The 13,983-nt window shown below is 45.6% G+C and overlaps 2 protein-coding genes across 4 annotated transcripts; both read left to right on the top strand.

Moving 5' to 3' along the window:
- The first annotated feature begins 31 nt into the window (after window positions 1-31).
- Window positions 32-9,905, top strand: LOC148831537 (uncharacterized). Of its 3 annotated transcripts, none has more exons than XM_088921045.1 (13): window positions 32-164; window positions 1,935-2,634; window positions 3,106-3,165; window positions 3,548-3,600; window positions 3,741-3,885; window positions 4,365-4,711; window positions 5,470-5,698; window positions 6,342-6,459; window positions 6,906-7,029; window positions 7,467-7,578; window positions 8,442-8,554; window positions 8,693-8,783; window positions 9,815-9,905. In XM_088921045.1, the coding sequence occupies exons 2-12, from the start codon at window positions 1,960-1,962 to the stop codon at window positions 8,760-8,762; spliced, it is 2,046 nt and encodes a 681-aa protein (XP_088777171.1). In that variant the 5' UTR covers window positions 32-164; window positions 1,935-1,959; the 3' UTR covers window positions 8,763-8,783; window positions 9,815-9,905. The 3 variants fall into 3 exon arrangements, with proteins under 3 accessions (XP_088777171.1, XP_088777172.1, XP_088777170.1); XM_088921046.1 differs by lacking the exon at window positions 9,815-9,905 and adding an exon at window positions 9,529-9,659; XM_088921044.1 differs by lacking the exon at window positions 9,815-9,905 and having other exon boundaries at window positions 8,693-9,111.
- Window positions 9,639-10,652, top strand: ch25hl1.1 (cholesterol 25-hydroxylase like 1, tandem duplicate 1). The gene has a single exon (XM_088921047.1). The coding sequence runs from the start codon at window positions 9,645-9,647 to the stop codon at window positions 10,497-10,499; it is 855 nt and encodes a 284-aa protein (XP_088777173.1). The 5' UTR covers window positions 9,639-9,644; the 3' UTR covers window positions 10,500-10,652.
- The last annotated feature ends 3,331 nt before the right edge of the window (window positions 10,653-13,983 follow it).

Below are 13,983 nucleotides of genomic sequence, written 5' to 3'. Positions count from 1 at the left end.
ATTTAGATTTAGATTTTTATAGTGCTGAAAAGTACTATAATGCGTCAGGCCAGTAACATCCGGAAGGAAACGTTTCCAGTCGGAGCGTTTAAGCAAACGCGCTGCTCGGTGTTTATTGACGACTGTCTATTTCTGCACATCTGACAGCACGTCTTCAGTGAAAGGTATGACTTTGCGAGTAGATAAAAACAACTCATAAAGAGTTCATGTGTTCGTTCTTGTTGGCACTCAAAATTAATTTAACTGATTAAAGTTTGCTTTTGCGTAGTACAACTGTTGAAAAAGGTACTGTAATAAATTGTACTGTACAACACCCGAGGCAGGTGACAGAACTCAGCTTTTTTCACGGAAGGGAAAACTTTAAAAATGATTAAGGCAGATATGTATATAAAGTATATCCATAATAAAGACATATTTTAGTGCTGTTAATCGTAGCGACATGTATGGTAGCACCGAGGTTATTAACATGACTTAGCATTAGTGCTAGCTACAGGTTCATAGTCCACAGTGTAACGGAAAACTGAATTCAAACTGAAATTTAAGTGGAACAACAGGTCCCTGTAGCGATCCTTTACGCATTTAAGGAGGAGATCTAAATTGAAGTTAAACCCTCTCCTAGTCAACTTTTAAAGAGATAAAATCACCTCCCCAAACGCGTGGTTTTCATTATCATTGCACAGTGTAGCAGGAATCATGCAAAAAAAAATAAATAAAACCCTATACTGAGAACTCACTGGAAAAAGAGCAATAGGTTTTAACTTCTGCTTTCCTTGAGGGACACTGTTTCCTAACTCATGCTTTGCTACTGTTGTAGTGAAAATTACTCTCAGGACACAGGCATACTGAAGATCTTTACTTTTATACATTTCTTAAGATAGATAAGCGTGTGACATAACCCTTTGGTAATTTTCTAGCTTCTCTGTCCTCAGTTCTCTGACCAGTATTTTGACACCGAATAACACTTTGCCCCTGCTATCTGTCTAGGTCATAGTCCTCCTCATCCCTTTCTCACTCAAGTCATACATTGAGAGAGAGACAGAGAGAGTCTTTCTCATCCCCCGGGGGGAGGGGGGCAAGCTGTACAGCAGCAGTGTTGGAAGGTCAAGTGTTAAGTAACAATATGGCTACAGGTATGAATGAGAACTTAAATCTGTTGGTTTTGGAGTTGGGGAGTCTGTATCTGCGTTCTGATGGGAGTAATTGGAAATGATTAAACAAGAGGTGTGAAGGATCGTCGCAGATGGATTTTGCTTTAAACACAACACGTCTATCATAGATGGAGGAGAGGGCTGGGAGATCAGCACCAATGACCTTCTGACATGTTTTCACCAGACTGCCCAGTTTGTTCCTGCTCCCCGGATTCAGGTTGCCAAACCAGCAGATCAGGGTAAAAGTTACAGCTGATTCAAGGAAGGACCGGTAGAACAAAATCAACAGGCAATCATCGACCTTAAAATGCTTAAGTTTCCTTAAGAAAAAAAGATGCTGTTGACCTTTTCTGAGGAATCAAGTCAGTATTGGCTTTGAAATTAAGCTTGGAGTCCAGAACAGTCCCCAAGTATTTGCATTGTGCTACCAGCTCCCCTGAATCTCCCCCGATGTAGGTTAGGGTGGGAGTGTGGGTGTTTTTCCTGAAGTCAATTATCATGTCTTTGGTCTTGGACACATTTAGCTTGAGGAAGTCCTGTTCACACCAGGTGCCAAACACATCAACGATTGGTCCTTGGCTCCACTCGTTTGCTTGCAGCAGACTAACAGTGACAGAGTCGTCTGCAAATTTGATTACGTGTTTTGAGTGGTGATGGCTCTTGCAGTCGTTTGTGTATAGGACAAAGAGTAAGGGAGATGATACACATACACATTTGTACCACGTAGTCCAGTTTTACCCCACTGATCATGGAGGGATCATCATTAGCCTAATTACTGTTGTTCAGTTGTCTCAGCAGTCGGACACAAGTCATGGACAGCCCAGAGGAGCCTCTCCAGCACACACAGACAGAGAAGGAGAACCAGAGACAGGCCAGCTCATCGCACACCCAGCAGGTGTGCCGTTTCTTCTCCCAGGGGAGGTTCTGTCAGTTCGGCAAGAGATGCCGGTTCCTCCATCAGAGAGGAGTGGAGAGCAGGTCCCACCTAGCAGCAAACAGTGATGTCAGCAAATGCGAGAAGCGGGAAGAGGACCTCAAGAGTGATGCCCAGGACTCCAAGCAGGACCATGGTGCCTCCGAAGGTCTCAAGCTCGGGGGTGTCGGCCAGCAGACGTCCCAGATCCGCAGGGCTGCCCCGTCGATGGGTAAGAAAGACAGAGCCAGAGTGCCGTGCCGCTACTTTCTGTCCGGGCACTGTGTCATGGAGGACAGGTGTCGGTTCTGGCACCCGGAGCAGGTGCCTCCCCTGGGAGATGACGTGCCGCCCGGGCCGGGCCACAGGCTGCGACCCGCGAGCCGGCCGGCTGCCGTGAAGGAGGAGGTGAGGCTGAGCGAGATGACGCCCGAGATCGGCAGGCAGCTGCGGGAGACCGAGATCAGCCAGCTGGCCAAGCGCTTTCCTAAGGACCAGCTGATCATCCAGGAGAGAGAAGATGGCCAGCTGACGTACTACAGAGTTACCGTGCAGCCCACTGATCCCGACTGGGTACTTCTTCTTCCTCTTCTTTTTATAAGCCTAGAGCAATTGATAACATCATGATGATAACATCCCATACCAAATATTGAAGACTATATATTTATGTGTGCAGAAACAGTGGATTGTCTAAATCTGCATTTGACTTTGAATCCTTTAGTGCAAAGCTGGTGTGAAATTCAGCATATCAAACTATTAGTCATTAAATTCATGAAACAGACATATAAAGCAAGGAATGCATAAGAAATGGTCCCCAAGACCCCTCTAGGCGAGGGGGGACCAGCTCCCCAGCGGAGAAGAGTAGGAGGGTTATATCCCTCAGCTGGACCGGGAGCACCTGGGAGTCCCCCGGGAGGAACTGGGATTGTTGATGGGGAAAGGGAAGTCTGGTCTTTCCCTGCTCAGCCTTTTTCCATCACGACCCTCACCAGGAGGACCTGGTTAGAAAATGATGATGATGATGATGTTGTACTTATTTTGCAGCCCTTTGACCTGAAAGATATTGACCTCATGGTTAACTTCCCACCATCGTATCCAAAAGAGGTAAAGACTCAAAAATATGCCCCGACATATTCCTGACAATTGTGAATCAGTTCCACAAGATCCACCGTAGTAAGATCAGTGCTCTTAACCAAATGAAAGGAACACAACAACACAGGGATGTACATGTACGTAGGACATGAATTGATTGCATGTCACCAGGCCTACTCAGATATGATCAAATGTGGATTTTATTTTAGGAAGGCTGTCTGGTTGTGTCCTTATCAAGCATGGTTTAATTATTGTGGGTCAAACGGACATGACTGTGCATGGTTGTTATGAATAATGGACCGATATGTAATGCCGTTATTAATGTAGTCAGAAAGTTCTGATAGCCCAATTGGTTGGGATGCTTGAAAAGGGTATCCTCTTTTTGTCTTTCCAGGTGTTCACACTGGAAGTTCCAGAGGATCAGGATTTGCCTTCTGTTATGGGAAGGTGAAAGAAAAAGCAGCCCCTTTTCTTACACAACTTTTTTTGGGTCAAAAAAAATGCACGCCCAACACCTGACATGATACTGGCACGAAACAAGTCCTGCTTTTCTTATAAGGCGCGTTTGTTCCTTCCCCGCCCCACAGCCACGTGTGCCAGGCGTCGCGGGATTGGATACAAGCGAAACACGCGACCAATGAGCTGCTGGGGAAGGTGGAGCTGCTCTTCCGCCCCTTCCTGCGCTGGCTGGACCGCAACCTGGAGAGGCTGCTCACCGAAGGGGCCAGGCTGGTGAGTGGGGAGGGGCAGCGCACTGAGAAGAGTGTGTCCGGCTGTAGGTGCAGTGAATTTCGCTGGACCCTCTTGGCAGAGGCGCAGCCCCCCTGGACAAGAAAGCTGGGGCTCCACAACAGAGTGAAGAGTGAACCAAGGGGCACATGCCAAGGATGTAGATGTAGATGTAGATGGGGAGGGTTTACGTTTAATGTTTCAAGTTTATTTTAGGTTGAAAGAATGATTATGATTCACCTTCTTAATTTAAACGTTTGTGAACGTATGTACAGTACAAAACCTTATCTCCTTTTACCGGTGAATCTAAAGGATTTTTTGGTTTGGTTACAAGTTCTTTCCGTTATTCTGCCCTACCGCTCTCACAGTAAAATCCTCTCATGTGTGTTTCTCTTTAACTCCGGCACGGCTTCACTTGTGAGCTGCTCGGAGGCCTCAGGCTGTCTGTTTCAGACTGTCTGCATTTGTCTCGCTGTCCGCAGCTGAAGAGGGATATAGATGCTGAGCGGTCCGGGATCGAGTTTGTCCCGTACCAGCGCCTCCAGGCTGCGGCCAGTAGTGACCGGCCCGCGGAGGCCCCTGAGCCCTGCGGCAGCAGTGGTGAGGAAGGGCACGACAGCCCGGACTGCCGCAGCGACTCGGAGGAGAGCGAGGAGGCCGGCGGGAACGGCGAAGGGTGCGATGAGGAGGCCGCCGGCCGTGCTGTGGAGAACGTGAAGAGCGGGGAGCCGAGAAAGGGCACCGAGGTGAAGCTGATGGGTCTGCAGCTGGGCGAAGGGACGGCCACTGTCACTGCCAGTCAGATCACCGTCTCCCTGCAGTGCAACAGGTACGAAGGCAAACCCTGCCTGAAGGGCTGCTCTGAAACGTGCAGAGCCCCTTTCCGAGTCCACGCTCTCTCTTTATGACCGTAAATTACAAACCGGTGAACTCTGATCTTTCATATCACTTTTTAGACCTCTCGTTAGACTTGTTTGGAATAGTGTTAATGGCGTTGAAGGACCAGTAGGTGGCGCTTGTCCCTTGGAACCCAAATTTCTAATCCAAGGTCCCAAGTGTGGTGACAGGAGACACTGCTCGGGCTGTTAACAGTTTCACATTAAACCAAGATCCTGATTACTTGGTCATCCAAGATCTTATGGCATCGCACATAAGAGAAGTGGTGTTAACCCCAGAGTCCTGGCTAAATTACACTTTGGTCTTGTTCAGTGTGGCCTAACTTGATATAACAGTTAACTACTTCTCTACTTGATCTGCTGCTCAGTGGGGTTCTGGCCCAGACTGACACAGCTGCCCAGCCGGGAGCAGGAGTGGTGGAAGGAGTCGGTCACTTCCTCTTTGAAAAATTCCTTTCAGATCCTTTGATATAATTGCAAGGACTTGTTATTATCAGTGTTATCATTAAGTGCTTTGGCATGTACATGCAGGTGTGCCTTTGAAACCATCTCCTAATAAACAGCTGTTAATCTGTTATGGTAGTTACACATGAGTAGATTTAGAGTGCAAACTGAAAGGACAGCCCAGACGAAGGGTGTGGACCAGGGAGACGTCCCCCGCACTGCAGCGCTTGTGCTGTCTCTCACGAAGGTGCAAGGTGACGGCGGACCTGACCGTGAGGGGGGAGCTCCCGTGCGCCGCGCAGTGCGAGAAGTGCAGCTCCGGCATCAGCGCCACGTTCCGCCCCGGCATGCTGCACCGCTACAGCGACGTGCTGGGCTACCTGGATCTCACGGCCGCGGTGCCCGTCGACCTGGTGCTGCAGGACTGCCAGCTGCTGGTGGGCTGTCTCGACTGCTCGCAGGAAGGGCCCCTGCAGGTACCCGGAGCACAGTATAAGACTTCCAGAGGGGTTAAGAGCGCCTTGCAGTGTTTCCATGGGAAGTCCCACGAATAATGTTGAAGTTGCTTTCTGTTCAAATACATGCACCTAGGAATTTATAAGAAAATATTTATAATGGAGTTGTTTTATATATCTGTCCACGTGCAGAGATTCTGCCGTAGGTGAATGAAAGGAGAGAAAGGATAATGAATGATGCTAGGATACTGCAATAAAAAAAGTAAAGGTAAAGTTCATACCAGTGTCATAGCAGCTCATCGGGCTGGAAGAGCATGTGACTCCCCCCTGGATGGGGTGCTGTTATGTCGCAGGGGATGCCCACCCCCCCCCAGCCATGCTGGTCCCCATGCATACAGCTGAAAAGACTGGAGCAACTGGGGTGAAGTACCTCACTCAAGGTTCACCAGCAGTGTCTGCAGAGCGGACTTGAACCTGCAGCCTATCCGTTATGAGTCTTAAGGTCTTAGACAGTACTGTATGTTGATATTGCAAATCTCTGGGATAATTAAAAAAAATAAACCCACAACACTTAGGTTTTACAACCAATGGAACATTCTTAACTTCCTCCTTTCCCTGCGTTTTTTGTGATATAATCTCCACGCCTCCTCTGTTATTTTCCCAGAACGTGTCATATGGACAGAACAAGGAGGTGAACTGCCAGCACTGCCACAGCAAGCTGAATATATTAGTCGAGAGCACCAGGTTCCAGTACATCCAGCCACGCTCCAGAAGCCAAGCAGGTCAGATTGTGTTTAGAGAGTACAGTATAGGATGTGACCTTAACATTAACATAGTTACATGTTTTATTAATCGTAACCTAGCCTTGAGATATGTACATAAAGGTATATATATTTATGTATTTCTTGGTAGGTAGTCATGAAAGTTTATTTGCAAAGTTTATTTTGTATTGGTATGTACAAAAACAAATCACAAAGACATTTTTATGACTACCTAATAAATATGAACATCTAAAAAACAATAGTCATACTGTATCCCATTAAAAAATGCTTTTCCGATCTTCCACACATCACCCGCCATGCAAAAAAACCTGGGTGGAGTCTGTTTCTGATCCTACGAACCCAGAGACAGATTTCATTTCCCATCAGAAGTCAATTTGAATGTGAGAAAGCAGATCTTGCAGTGCGCTTTTTCTGACTTCGTTGCCCTGGTTGTTCCCTGACCGAAGGGCACGGAGACGGTCTTCAGCACAGGCAGAAGCGCTACCCCAGAGACCCTGCAGTGCAGCCTGGGAAACAGCTCCCCGCGAAAGGCACTTGCAAACACTACAAGCAGAGTCACCGCTGGCTGAGGTACAGTACGCGCAGAGGAAAGAGCGCTTTCCATGCAGACGTCTGGTTCTTCACAACAAACATACATTGAGACAACTGGTTTAATGCTTCAAGGCCTGTGCAGACAATTATTTCTAACATTAGATCGTTGACAAATGCCATTGAGGATTTGTCTTTGGCTTCCTCTAGTGTCAGCTTCCTGGTCATTTCAGTCCTTAAGAGTCCTATCCCTCGGGATATCAGCCACAAACAGTAACTTGCCCTGTTATTTCTGCTGTTTTAAGGGTGCTCTTACCATGCATTTTACCTTGCTTGGCACAGTGGTTTTTATTTAATTGCCATATGTCTCCATGTTTTACCATAATTTTACTCTGGTCTATGAAAGTTACCATGGCAAACGATGCTCAGTTGTGATCACGGTCTGTCGTTGCTCGTTCCTCGTCTTCCCCCTCTTGCAGGTTCCCCTGCTGCGGCAGAGCGTACCCGTGTGATCTGTGCCACGACGAGGATCAGGATCACGAGATGGAGCTGGCTACCAGAATGATATGTGGCTATTGTGCAAAAGAGCAGGTGACTCCTCCCGTTCCACCAGAACCGTGGGCTCTGTTGCGCTTTGCATCGATTCAAAAGAAAATCCACAACCCACATCCAGCAGCTGGAGCGCTCTGTAAACCAGTGACCTATAAATGCAACATTTAGGTGGATTACGAGCATGTCTCACATACAGTTTTGTTTTAGTTCATGTTAAAGTAAATAATCTGATTAGATGTACTGGACTCAGTAATGACCCCCACTGTGAGAAAGGTCTTTGTGCCCTAAAGGAGCATGGCATATTTGGCACTTTCACCATCTCATCCAGTGAGCACAAGCCATATCGGCGAGTTCCAGCTGCAGCCGGCGTGCTCCATACCGAGTTCAGAGTGAAGTCTGGACCGTTCTCTTCTTGAGAAGGAAATAAGGCACTGGGGGGGGGGGGGGGTCATCAATACAAAATCACAGTCCTGTGAAAAAGCGTTTGCCACCTTTCAGATTTTCTGATTTTTTTAATATTGTCACCGCTGAATGTGATGGAGGAATGGGCCAGAATTCTTACAGAGCAACGTGAGAGACTGACCACCAATTAGAGGAAGCATTTGGTTGTAGTTATTGCAGCTTAACATAGTGCGGCCTGTTACTGAACCTAAGGGGGCGTTCACTTTTAACAGGGATGTTGAATGTTGGATGAATTTGTTTATGAAACAAATGAATCAAGCACCAAACTTTGGTGTTATCTGTTCACTCAGGCCCCCTTTATAAATCTCTAGGACCCACATAAAGCTCCGATTACATTCAGAGGTGAAAAGATGGAAAAACTGAGAACACCTGAAAGGGAGTGGATACTTTTTCAGGGAGCTGTATTACGCAGCAGACTCAGTCTGGTTTGGTCTCCACAGCCTTACAGTAACGCCAAGCCATGCGTCTCCTGTGGAGGCATGATGACGAGGGGGTTCCAGTCCAGCCACTGGGAAGGGGGTCAGGGCTGCAGGAACAAAGTGAAGATGAACAGGTACCCTGCCGGGCGGGACGGAGGAGGCTCTGGCTTCTCATGCGTGGGGATTCTGCAAGTTGCACATCAGAGCTGTTTGTTTTACAGACGGTAATAAAGTTAGACTCTTCCTTAGTCTTTTTTTCCCCCCCTTGACAGGAACGACCGTCAGAAATATACAAACTCGGCAAAAACTGTGTCCCGCAAGGCAAGGAGTGTGCAGAACTGAGAGACGCTCGAGAAAACCAAGGTGGAATTGTATTTGATTTAGTGGTGGGACTGAAACATTAAATCCAAAGAGACTGAATAAACTGTATGGCACCTTAGAATTATATTTTGTTTTTTTGTGATATGAGTCGTATCATATCAGAATAGTTAAATAACTGTTTTTCAAACGGTGACAGAAAAGATAAAAGATAAATTTTCTGTTCACAGTCTGGAACCATGTAAATCACACAATACAATACAGAGCCACCTGAATCTCAGTTAAAGACAGAATGTCAATTATATTTATGGGATTTATTGCTTTGCTTCAACTTAAACTGTAGAGTTATGCTACATTAAAAACAGGTATTATTAAATTGTATTTGGTTTTGGGCAGAACAGAATTGTGGAGACATGAGTTTAACCCAAACATACTTTTTTGCTAATTAGGTGAATTTATAGAACTTTAATTGAACCTCAGATATTTACGGTCTAAAACATGGTAAACCAGCAGTACTAAGTTTCTTTAGGAATTTACAAGATTCAATGTTCTTATCTTGCACACATCACCCCCAAAATACATTAAGACTGAAAGTCTGTGACACAGATGCACAGTAGGTGGAAATTACATTTTATAAATAACCTTCATTGAAAATGTACCTTCTTGCTTAACTAGGGCAAAAGCAAAACAGCTTTGGAACTTAAACGATTTCCAAATATAGGTGACCTGGCTTTTGCAATCTCTGACCAAATCTCCTTATTTCTATAATACACTGACCTCATTTTTCAAGCTTTGGCAATGGACTCCGAGCTACTTTGGAACGGCTCCACATGAGTGGATCGTGGCTATAAAAAGGAAGGCTCCTCTAACTCCTGCCCAGAGAGAAACCCCCTGGAAGGCATCAGAATGAGCGCGATGTGGAATAAGAGCGAGGACCTCCCTGCCCTGCCGTTCAAAAGCTCCTCAGGCCTCATCCTCCAGCCCTTTTGGGACTACATCCGACTTCATCACCACTCCACCGTGAGCTCGCCGTTTTTCCCCCTTCTGATCACTTTATCCGGTTACTTCTTCTTCAGCTTGCCGTTCGTAACCATTGACCTCCTGGGCAAAAAGCTGCCCTCCTTTCACCGGTACAAGATTCAGCAGGCGAAGCAGCCCACTCTGCAAGAGATGGCTACGTGCCTGTGGAGGGTGCTGTACCAGTACGTTGTGTTCGTGATCCCCGCGGTGGCCATCAACTCTTTCCTCATGCCCTCGCCCCCTCTGCATGCCACAGCGCCCTCCGTCTTAGAGCTTGGCAGCGGCATCCTGGGATGCCTACTGCTGTTCGACTTCCAGTACTACGTGTGGCACGTGGTCCACCACAGGCACCGCTACCTCTACAGGTGCGTGCACGCCCTCCACCATGATGTCACAGCGCCTTTCGCCCTGGTCACGCAGTACCTGGGCACCGCTGAGCTCATGACCATCGGGTTCTGGAGCAACAGCAACCCTCTCCTCCTTGGATGCCACCCTCTGACCTCCTGGCTCTTCACTATCGTCAGCACCTGGATGTCGGTGGAAGATCACAGTGGGTACGACATGCCCTGGGCTCTCCACCACATCGTTCCCTGGGGACTCTATGGGGGAGCGCCAGCCCACGACGTGCACCATCAGAAGCCCCACGCTAACTTTGCCCCCTTCTTCAGCCACTGGGACAAGGTCTTCGGAACGGCGATCAGTGCAGATGCTGCCAGCAGCTTCCCAGACAGGGAAAAATGAAGACGAAGCGGACCGGAGTGAACACACCAACATCCAGTACGTAAACACCACAGCTTTTTGGAATGGCCACCATTCTCTTAATGCACTTTTAATTCTGGAACAGGTAGTTGATTAAACAGTTGTCTGTGATTAATAAAATGTTTTGTTTTTAAAGCTTGTTTTCCGTGTTCTTACACAATGCTAAGAAAGAAATCAAAATGCTCTCTTTCAGTCACTGAATCATGCATTAATCATGCAATGCACATTACTCACAGCATTTCAGAAGGCAACATATCCAGTGGTTTCTTTTCAGTGTGTTGTAATGCTTGGAAAATACTTTCCTATAGGGTAGAATCCCTCTCAGCCAGTTGCAGTTCCACTTTTTCACCAAAGGGTGGCCATCCTCTCCATTATGTGGTTCTCTGCTTTTATTACCAGGGTGAGGAGAGTAGAACTGGACTATTATAATCATATTATATTATAATCATGTCTACTGTGTGCTTTTAAATACAGACTATGTTCTCCATTACAGTCAAACCAGATATATAAATATGTTGTAAACTCAGAAAATACACACTTAAGGGATAAAGTCAGAAAATATTCAGAAAGCTTACTAAAGAACCTTATCAACACCAAGAGCTAATGTAAGACTATGAAATAATTTGTATGGAAGCAAAGGGTGCAGCTAAACAATTCAATCTGCTGTATTAAAGCTCTGAGAAAATCAAAATGGACAATAGATTATGGTCAGGGTATATTAAAGCTTTAAACTGGTAAGAATTACTGCAAACAGGACCAGTATAGGAAAAGGTCAGATGGTCCCATATATTACAACTGTTGGACAGTTTCATGTTTGTATTAATTACATTTATTTGGTTTCCTTTTCATTTCAATGTACCCTAAGCCTTTGTAAATTTGCAGGACAACAGAGCTAATATCAATGCTTCATGAAATAATATTAGGATATAACATTAATTTCTTACCTTGGATTACTCTCTACAGATGTCTTTTTCTGTCTATTTTGTACATCATGTGAAAACAAATTCTCTGTTATACATATTCACTGAGCTGTCCCCATCAACACTGCATTTCAGAATAAGCAAAGGATTTGGCCCTGGGAAATGAAACAAGTTTGAAGTGTTGGAACGCAACTTGAACATCACAAAGACAGAAGACGCATGAGGCCTCAAAAATGAGTCATCACTGAGGTGCTAGTCTCCCCGGTGTGTGACAGTGCTGCAACATAACAAGAAACCCTGACACTCGGCAGCATTTTTGTAATGCTCCGCAAAGTCACTTTACAATCCTGAGGGATGCATGAAGAGTGAAACAAAACCAAATCTGTTCCATTCTGCTTTCCTTTCATGCTCCTGCAAAACCTCCATACAGACAGAACTCTCTGATGGAGTGTTGTAACAGAATAACAAACGTGTTCCAGATTTAGAGATAACTATCGACATCATTCCCCATTCGGCCCTGTTTTAAGGTCAAGGAGGCATGTTTCCTCGCGTGCGCTGTCTTGTTCCTGAGCTCAGCTCAGATCTTATCTGCAAAAGGATAGCGCTTTTAACCCCAGCCGGGGCCATACGAAGGATTCGAGCTCATTGTTATTTTGCCATCACCGCTAGAAGAGAGGGTACGAGTCATTTCTCCTTCTAATGCATCACACCGAGAAGATGGCACATCACTTACCAAATGCCTGGCACAGGATTCGAGCTCAATGTGCTCATTTGGATGCTTTCACTAGAGCATGTAGCTACAACTGATGTAATAAGGCCACTGGTGTCGCAGGATGTCTGCTTCCTGTCACATCAGGTGCTTTGGTAACAATATTTGTAGCCACGAGCATTTTCTGATAGATGTGCATCAGATAGCTATGGGCAGCAGAGAAACACTGAAGTGCTCTGAGAATTATTAGAATATAATTATTCTTATTAAGAATTATTGTTAAATATTCAAATTTGGAAAAAACGAAAAAATCAGCTAATACTGCACTTCATAACTTACCAGTACAACTGGTTCACGTAACTAGTTTACATGATCAGTTTATAACCATTAATAGAGAAAACTGACATGTATTTGAGGACTGAATGCCAAGTATGTCAAGAAAGGAGAAATGTGGTGTATTCGACAAAACACAAAGTTTGTTTGTGGGCTACTGTAAAACACAGTATGCTTTATCTCTTTCTCACTCTTTCACAATCAGTCTTTGTTTAAATTGGGGTGATTTTAAAAATTCCTCAGGAAATTAATAACCATCACCTTCACATCTTTGATCTGAGTTCTCAAAACTGAAAAGGAAAGAAAAAAAAAGAACTTCAACACATTTTCTTCCTCAGGGCCTAAGGAAAGCAGTTCTGACAGCCCCTCCTGCAGGTCCCGAGACACTCGTGCTGCGATTACCTTTGGCCTTCAGCGCACACTGCTTCGAACCGGGTTTTCATCAGCTCTTACTGACAGCCAGGAGGGAGGGCTGGAGTGGAGCCTGAAAAATAAAGCTCTCACATCGTCATTAAGGCTCCATGCTGCAGGGCTCTAACAGCCTAAGCTAGTTATTAAAATACAGCTGCTGGGATCCATCTCTGTCAAGACAAGGGATTAAAAGCTGTAAGCAAGCAACATTATCACCTATGATAGCACAGCCAAACTGTGTGACTAACAGCAACACCAGCCGATATTTTGCATAAAGGGAACACGTAATTTGCTGTAGCTCATATAGTAACTGCATGCCCATGCATTCTGCATGTGTCATACATGCAGATGTTAATATATATTTAATGTTCTGAGGAATTTTAAAACTGATGTCTTGCTAGGATTAAAGCCAGAAAGAACTCCATTATATGATGCAAACCTCAATAATTTCCGTGTGGTGCACAAGCTTCAAAAGTCACCGTAAAAGCCTAAAAGGCAGGAGATCCATGTCAACTTAGTAAAAAACAATAGCAGGATTTCCACAGGACAGACTGGCTGAAAACTCCTAACCCACTAAACGTGACAATCTCTTTTTTTACTAATTTATTATCACAGGTTGTAACTGTTTCGAAGGGAAAAGCCCATCCACCCAAAAGAGAGGCACTTCTACCTTTACATTCCCATCAGAAAGCTGACAAGTCAGCCCGATGCAAGACCGGCTCTTCTGATGAACACATAAGCAGGGCTGGATTTTGGTGTTCATAGGCCCTAGGCACTTTCACTCCGAAATGTGCAAAAAGAGGGGTAAATCGAATTACGTAGATTGACATGATGCACTTTAAACTATTGTAATGACCGGGGGATTCGCACAGAGTGAAGCTCGCACACCCTTGCTAAGCCGGCAACAACACGTTTAGTTACCTCCGCCCGTTGGCCTTTGAGAGACTGAGAAACTCCTTGAAGGGCTTACACACACAGGCAAAGGATTAAGGAGGGGTACTTCAGTTTATGCCGGGTTAAAAGGACAAAGCAGCAAGCACTGACAACTATTTACAATGGCTCCTCATAAACCCTCTATGCTATTTACACTGAC

This window comes from Atractosteus spatula, chromosome 7 (genome assembly GCF_055471065.1).
Source record: "Atractosteus spatula isolate fAtrSpa1 chromosome 7, fAtrSpa1.hap1, whole genome shotgun sequence".
NCBI lineage: Eukaryota > Metazoa > Chordata > Actinopteri > Semionotiformes > Lepisosteidae > Atractosteus > Atractosteus spatula.
The sequence above is the reverse complement of the archived record's forward strand: the minus strand, read 5'-3'. Positions and strand labels throughout refer to the sequence as shown.

Excerpts from the sequence above, each read along its gene's own strand:
- LOC148831537 (XM_088921045.1), top strand. The coding sequence starts at position 1,960 with ATGGACAGCCCAGAGGAGCCTCTCCAGCACACACAGACAGAGAAGGAG. Across the intron at positions 3,166-3,547 it reads CACCATCGTATCCAAAAGAG|GTGTTCACACTGGAAGTTCC; the intron begins GTAAAGACTCAA and ends TTGTCTTTCCAG. Across the intron at positions 3,886-4,364 it reads TCACCGAAGGGGCCAGGCTG|CTGAAGAGGGATATAGATGC; the intron begins GTGAGTGGGGAG and ends CGCTGTCCGCAG.
- ch25hl1.1 (XM_088921047.1), top strand. The coding sequence starts at position 9,645 with ATGAGCGCGATGTGGAATAAGAGCGAGGACCTCCCTGCCCTGCCGTTC.